Raw genomic sequence first — 8,291 nt, 5'->3', positions numbered from 1 at the left:
AGCTTTAAAACACAGCTAATACAGTAAACGACAACAAACCAAGCAGATATTGCTGTACATTCGGGACTAATTCCAGAAGAAAGAGAGAGTAAAAAGTTTGAGTGTTTGGTTACAGAAATATTACAAAAATTATGATGGCTGCAAAAAAAAAAAAAAAATGGTACAGGTGGATAAATGCACTGTGTGACAGCAGGCATGGAGATGTATTAGATGGATCAACTTAAAGCCATTGCCAGACTGTAGTGAAGCAAACCCAACCAATAATCTACGCACAGTTGTCTTTGCTACATCGTTTCCATTTTAAATCTCTCAATGGCGATGTATGTAACTGCAATTTGACGAGCCAAGACATGCGACGGCCACTGGTGTATGAATCTAATGTGTTGATAAAGGGGAATTTAGCAGCAGTGTTAAAATGGAGACGTAGTTAAAACAAAAAAAAAAAAAAAGGCATGAGAAAAAGCAAAAAATAGAAAAAAAAAAAAAAGGGTGAAAAGAGAACAAAATGTGGGGGGAAAATGGAAGAAAAAGAAAAAGATGGGTGAAAAGAAAAAATTGTGAAAAAATAAAAAAAAATGGAAAAAAACAAAAGAAGAAAAACAAAGAACGAAAGAATGGGAGACAAGGCCAAAACACTGGTTTGCATCTAACCACAAATCATCTGCTAAGCCTTACACACAGTGACAGAATGGATGATCACATCACTGTACACTGTATTGATTTAAAAGTGTACAGTGATGTATAATCTTATTTCATAATATTGTGTGAAAGGGATCTTGCTTCAAATTATATTCAATTATATTATAACAGCTTGACACATTTGGACAGTAGAATACTTGGAAACTTCAAATTGCAGCTACAACAGCAGGAACTTGAATAAGACAAAAAAATAAAATAAAATAAACTGTGTTGGCAGTGAATTTTAAACAGTTATACTGATAAATAAGCTAACAATGACGTCATCTGTCGTAGGATTTATTGGCAGGGATACTAATGAAGTGAATAATGTAGATGTGTTTTGGATTTGTTGTACCTCCAATGATTTGATAAATGTAGTCATTGATATATATGTGATGAAACAATCAGACAAAAATACCAGAATATCTCGAATTGCAAGACTGTGAAACAAACTGCCATCTGTGGCTGACCAGAACTGGAGCCCAGTTTCTAAATGAATGTATGTATTTTTTGCTTTAAAAAGCCCTTATGTCTAACATTCCTCACATACTTTAAGTGTTAAAGAATGTTTAATTTAGCCTTTAAAATAAACATTTCTAAAATTGTATTTTTAGACATTCTAAAGTCACTGCGGACATGTTGGCAGTAAAAACACAGATGTGACTCATAATAACATTAACCCTTTTGAACCTGCTGGTTTATGAGGCTCATTTATGGGGAACTGAGTTGTTGTTGTTAACAGTTTGAGTTCCACTTTTTCCACTCGCACTCTTAAAGTGTTGAGAAGATGCTTGTGAATGGCTAAAAAAAAAACTGATCTATAAACAGGATGTGAATGGATAGAGTTGTGCGGGGCTTTTGTATATTGTGGTTTTCCACCACAAGTGTCCTTCCTGAAGATCAAAGAATTTCCAAGAAGAATCAAGAATGAATTAGGCTGTCAATCCCAATGTTCACTCAGACTTCAAGTCTCAGCGTTCAGCATGCAGGTAATGATGTCCACTAAACTATCAAGTCCATAAAGGTAGCCGTCCTCTCTGTTTCCCTCTACCCACAATGCTCGGTGGTCCAGTTCTTCTCCATCGGGAAGGGCTGTGGTTTTACCAAAATCGATCATCCAGACCTTGGCTCTTCCCTTACTGTCGTGAACAAATAACAGGGAGCTGCCAATCACCTGCTTGGACACACAGGGAGACAATGGAAGGAATCAGCAAACAGGAAGCAGTAACAGTATTCCTTCACTTTAAGAGTTTAGCAACAGGAAGTTGATTATGTTCAGTCTTGGTGCACACTAATGTAGGCTACTACTCATACTAAAGCCCCATTCGCACGGGATAAGTATTATCTGCGGACCACATGTAATAAATAAATCACCCCCCAACGTCTGCTTTTTATGTGGCGCATTCGCACGGGATAACCGAAGCCTGAGATTTTGCTGAAATTTTACGGACATCTCCCGGATATGATTGTGTTGTGTATTGCGCAACATTCGCTCACTTTGTTTTCAACGTGGCGGGCGCTAAGAAGAAAAGTAGGCACTAGACGCAAGAAGAAACCTTAAAATTAATAAAAATTAAATAAACATGCATCCCGAAAACAAAACAATGCGTAATCACGCATCAGATCCCACCCAACTTTCAAAGGTGGAAATTCAACAGAGATATTTAGCCTCAAGGCTCAAACATACTCGGGGAGACACACGCACAACGGAGTCCGGAGGAGTCCTCCAGGTCAATTAAATGCAAAACTCAGATTTTACAAACTGACTCCTCCGCGTACATGGTTTCACAATAAACACTGCTCAGCATTGTATCGTCCTGCATTAAATGTAACACTGTCCTATATTTCACCCTCCTGGTGAAACAGAGCAGGAGAGATGAACACAAGCTTAGAGGAGAGACTGGCAGACGAGCTACGGCAGCAGAGACACCTTTAACACATGTGCCAGGAGTACAAAGACTACTTAGAAGTGCTAAGAATCATGGGACATGAAGCAATGCGTCCAAGTATGTCAGCTCTGAGGAGTGCGGGCAGTATGTGCTTAGTCCGTTGTGCGCCGGGTCATCCCGAGTATATTTGAGCCTTAAGTGTGCCTCAGGTTTTTGTCACTGGAGGTTCAAAATGTATCTTGGGAAACTTGGAAGTATATTTCAGTGGGAACAGTCACCATAATAATCATACTTATACTATATAGTAGACAGTATATACTCATTGAATATGTAGTGTATAGTATGGATTTTTAAAACAGCCATAGTCTTTGTGTGAGATGGTTTTTAAAATGTTCTTTAAAACAAGTTGGATTAATGGGAATAAAAACAGACATTGGCTTGGGAAACACTAATTTACTTTTTAAGAAGTATGTAGAGTAATTCCTGACATGCCTTATTACATCGTAATATGTATGGTTTGTGAAACATATTACAAAATGCATGGCCATATCCCTATCAATACTACTTTTAATATGTAGTACTGAATCCAATCTGAACCGTATCTTTTCATGTATCAGGGTCAAGTGTCATCACCTCGTGAGTCTTGAAAAATGTAGAGATTTCCAGGGTGTCTTTGATTTCTTTCAGCCTTTCCAGATAACATCTCTGGGAGACACACACAAACACAAGCACACATACATGAAGAAAAATACACTTCTCTGAAGTAACTGCTTGCTCCATTATTTACAGAAGTGGGTTCTGTTAGCTGTGAGGTCACAAAACTAGATACAGTGAGATTTAGGAAACATCTCCACGAAACGCCTGCAAAGCAATGTAACCTAGGTGCTTTGTGCTATAAAGTGTTTGCCACCAGTTTATACAAAAGGACTTTGTTTCTAGGATGTTATTTATTCAAAGGTTGAGGTAAACACAGAGAGAAAGTATAAATAAAAACTCACCAGCACGTCCTTGTTTCCTTTTACAAAGTCTTCAAAAGCAGCAGTGAGTTGTTCTCTCGTCTTTGTCTTTTTAAAATCTCTGTTCACCGTCCCATCCTCCTTCTATCAAGGAATAAAGAAGAGGGTAGACATTATTGTGTTTTACATAATGAAACGAGATGTTGGCTGTTTGTATACTTTGCAGTTTCTCAGTGAACTAGTTAAAGTAGTAGGAGGACTGGAATTACATTTTCTGTTGGTGTGTATTTCTTTCCTTCCTCATAAACTGCAAGCCCTCATAAAGTCATCATAAAGCAGACAGAGAAGAGAAGGAGGAAGGAGGACATTGGCAGGAAAGGAAAAACCAACAATGAATCCAGGAAAGACAGAAAGGAAGGAAAGATATTTATAAAGCATCGGGTTTGGAGTCATAGGAAGGGTCTTTGTCATTCCATCAGTGACCGAAAGAGTCCTCGTCTCACATTTAACTAGAGGTGAAAGTAACAGATTACGAGTACTCACGTTACTGTAATTGAGTTGCTTTTATCAGTACTTGTACTTTTTTTGAGTATATTTCTAAATCAGTCATTTTACTTGTGCTTAAGTACATTTCGTTACATTTCCACACCCAACCGTTACTGAGTAAATGATTATTTTTTGTTTTAAAATGATCAACGGACATTGTGAAACTACAAAAACATGAAATTACCAGACAACAATCAAATGCATCACATCATAGCCGACCAATCAGATTAAACATAATGCACGGCACCAAAACAGCATTGAATGCTGGTTATTTTCTCAGTTTTAGAGTTCATAAATGTAGCTATACTTAGAAGCTAAGAATTTATTTTCTTGAAGTAAGTAACTTGCGCTTGTCGCTCCCCCTAAAGGTCCCTTATTGGTTATGTCACTGTCGTAAACACTCCACACCCCACGCCGCCTGCCCCACCCCACAGCTACATGCGCACCTTTGCTCTCCCAAGACGGTAGCAACCAATCACTGAAAAATCCTAATAAAACAGTGACACTAAAGATGCTTTCACACATATAATGCCATGTGAACATGTGAACAGTATGAGGAAGAGAGACAAAATAAATGAATGATGTGGGAGTAATACAGAAGGGAGTGTGGAAATGTGTGTGATGTGTTTGTGTGCTGACAAAGCGGCTCTGAAAATGGATGGTTGGATGGATGGATAGATGGATGGATGGATGGATGGATGGATGGATGGATGGATGGATAGATAGATAGATAGATAGATAGATAGATAGATAGATAGATAGATAGATAGATAGATAGATAGATAGATAGATAGATAGATAGATAGATAGGTAGATAGATGGATATTTGTGTGTGTGTTGCCCAATGGAGCACTGGGTTGCAAGTGTGTATGCATGCCTGTTGCGCAATCACACACACTGTCGTCGTCGCGTGCTGCTGAGAGCTGTCACTGCATGGAGTTGCTCCGTTACTCAGACAAAGGTCTTCTCTGCCTTTTTTTGCTGGCTCCGCCATGATATAAGTTTGACAAAAGTGAATTTGTAGACAACCGTGTGCAGCCACGGGGCTGGTCATAATCTAGCATTAGTTTGTATTAGGCTACCTTAAAGCAGTACGTCTTGCCACCGGGTTAGAGACAGGGAAAGTTGTAAGTGCGGTTTTCTGGCCAAAGACAGCAGGGGGAGATGAAAGACCCCCCAATCACCCCATAAACACTTGTATTACCCTCACAGGGACTACGAGAAGGATTCATTAAAGTGTAAAAGTTACTTATTTCTGTTTTAATTCATTGGTGTTATTTTATTTTTAAACAAAATTATACATTTAGCAAACCTTTTACTTTATACAGATGACTTTGTGGAAAATAAATTAAGTTCCAATTAATTGTGGTAGATTTGGTCTCTTCCTTTTTAAGTTTATACATGAGATGTTTACTGTGTGCAAGGGAACCGTGGCAAGATTTTTTACCAAAAATAAACGTAAGCGGTGAAAGTAACTAGTAACTTTTAGTTTGAGTACTATTTAATTGAGCTACTTTTGATTTGTACTTGAGTATGTTATGTATGACTTACTTGTACTTGTACAATTTCAATCAAGTAACAGTACTTCTACTTGAGTAGGATATATCAGTACTCTACACCTCTGCATTTAACATGTTTTCATGACAGCTGGACTATTTTCACATAAATGTTTGTCATACAGCCCTATACTTAAAGAAACAAACTTTGTAGAAGTATATGATGAGGATCACAGGCCAAATACAAGCAATAATGATCAAATACAGTAGATCCCACGCAGGATGCAATATATGTTTGAATCAACATGTTTCTTTAGGCGATTCCAATTGGAGAAGAGTTACTCTGTGTTATATTTCAAAGAAGAACAAGTAGAAACAACACAGTTAATAATCTCGATCACATCTGTCAAACTCGAGGCCCGGGGGCTAAATCCAGTCTTTTGGTGCATCCAATTCGGCCCGCAGGAGAAAATAAAAACGACAGAGAAAACATGGAAACTCAACAATATTTGCAGGGGCTCATAGTTTTCCCAGTGCTTATAAAGCATGATTGCAGTCATTTGTTAAATAAGTTAAAATGTTGAGGAAAAATTCGGAATTCGTACAAATTTTTTAAATTAAATTATTATGTAACATTTTCCATAAATAAATAAAAATCTGTCTCAAAATCAAGGAAATATAAAGTGAAACCTTGTTGACATATGTCACTTATTGCTTGGATATTGTCGGTTTCTTACATATTTTATATTTATATATACGTAGAAGTGCAAACTAGGGCACAGTAATAGTGAAATGACTTGTTTTCCCACTTGAGATCAAACTGCTCTGTATTTGGCCCCTGAAGTAAAGTGAGTTTGACACTCCTGATGTAGATTACCAAGACGTCTGTTCATGTCTTTTGTCAGAAGTTGAACTCCTGCCCAAAAGCAGCAGAGCATTAGTTCAGATTTAACTTTTCTCACCGCAAATCCAAATAAGACGATTGCTTTTAACAAAACATCCTGAAGAAAATTGACTAAAAATGTCAATTTTTCAGATTTGAAAAGCAGATTTGACTGCCTTTCAAGAGGATTTGATTAATGTTGTGATAGAAGAGCGAAAGAAAAGCGTTCAGTCAGCTGGTTGTTCACAGTGGAATAAAAGGAGCTGTTCTTACTCTGTGGGATGCCCAGCAACAAGGAGCTATTTACAGGCAAGACTATTTCTCCCTTTTTCGTTCAAAATACGGGAGAGGATTTTTTTTCTGTTGGTCTCACACTTGACACACAAATATACACTTTACCTGATTACTACATGCACACACACACGCACACGTACATAGACATGCTGCACACAGTATTCACATGTGCAAAACAGACACACACGCACACATTCGCACACTGTTGTGCTGGGGATAACCCTTGGTGTCATGGCAACAGACCAGAAGGAGGCTGCAAAATATCCTTATAAAGCTACGACCCTCAAAGTGACAAGGAGATTTGTGTGTGCGTGTGTGTGCGTTGTGTGTGCGTCAGTGCCAGATGCCATGGATAATACAGCTGCTACAGACAGGACTCATGTATGACAAAGGTTCTCGTGCACGTGTCGTATACTTGAGAAGAAGTTTCTCACCAAACAGGAAGTTAAATCATAACCCCTGAAGGAGGCACACACACACACACACACACACCACGTAACACAGAGACAAACAAAATGGGTAAAGAAAGGAGGGAAGGAAACACACACAAGCACACTCCGTGGGTGTGTGTGTGTGTGAGTCTTACCTTGACTCCTTCTATCCTAAAACCCAAGGTGGCTGTTGAGCTTATGGTCTCTCTCCACTGCATGTACCGAGGCTTGGTCACCGCCTTCTGCTCGTTTTCCTCGGGCGTTGGCGCGTCTGGTTCCACCTCGATCATTTTCTGGTACATATCAGGTCGGGGAGTGGGCTTCTTACGAGCCTTGGTCAGCTCCTCCTCGAGGTATGTCCTGGAAAGTGAGGAAAAGAAGAAAAGGGTCAGACAACGAAACAATAACGTCAAAAGTTTGGTGTTCGTAGCTTCATCATTTTGACAGAAAATTTTGATTTAGTTTTAGTTATTAGTAATTTGCAGAGGTGAAAGTAATGGATTACAAGTAGTCACGTTACTGTAATTTAGTTGCTTTTATGGGTACTTTCTTAATCAGTCATTTTACTTGTACATTTTAAAAGAAGTAAAGTAGTTTGTTACATTTCTACACGCAACCGTTACTGAGTAAATGATTATTTTTTGTTTTAAAATGATCAAAGGATATTGTGAAACTACAAAAAATGAAATGACCAGACAACATTTAAATGCATCGCATCATAGCCGACCAATCAGATTAAACCAAAACAGCATTGAATGCTGGTTATTTTCTCAGTTTTAGAGTTCATAAATGTAGCTGTACTTTTGAATTAATTGGTGTTATTTTATTTTAAAAAGAATTGCACATTTTGACAAAATTAAAATTTTATACAGATGCCTTTGGGAAAAATAAATTAGATGACATTCCAACTGTGGAAGATTTTGTCTCTTCCTTTTTAAGTTCATAGATGAGATGTTTACTGTATGGAAGGGAACTGTAGTAAGATTTATTACCAAAAATAAACGTGGGGGGTGAAAGTAACTATTAACTTTTAGTTTGAGTAATGTTTAATTGAGCTACTTTTTACTTGTACTTGATTATTTTATGTATGACTTACTTGTACTTGAGTAGGATATATC

At 37.9% G+C, this 8,291-nt stretch overlaps 1 protein-coding gene across 1 annotated transcript in view; it reads right to left on the bottom strand.

Annotated features, from left to right (window-relative positions):
• Positions 1 to 513: 513 nt before the first annotated feature.
• Positions 514 to 8,291, bottom strand: part of LOC114457716 (inositol-trisphosphate 3-kinase B) — a 28,507-nt gene continuing 20,729 nt past the window's right edge. The window contains exons 9-12 of the mRNA XM_028439744.1: positions 7,329 to 7,533; positions 3,566 to 3,667; positions 3,201 to 3,272; positions 514 to 1,852 (exon numbers count right to left, since the gene is read on the bottom strand). Coding sequence (XP_028295545.1) covers positions 1,643 to 1,852; positions 3,201 to 3,272; positions 3,566 to 3,667; positions 7,329 to 7,533 — 589 coding nt within the window. The 3' untranslated portion in view covers positions 514 to 1,642. The remainder of the gene's footprint in view (positions 1,853 to 3,200; positions 3,273 to 3,565; positions 3,668 to 7,328; positions 7,534 to 8,291) is intronic.

This window comes from Gouania willdenowi, chromosome 24 (genome assembly GCF_900634775.1).
Source record: "Gouania willdenowi chromosome 24, fGouWil2.1, whole genome shotgun sequence".
Lineage (NCBI taxonomy): Eukaryota > Metazoa > Chordata > Actinopteri > Blenniiformes > Gobiesocidae > Gouania > Gouania willdenowi.
Note: the sequence above shows the minus strand (reverse complement) of the source record. Positions and strands in the feature narration are given on the sequence as shown.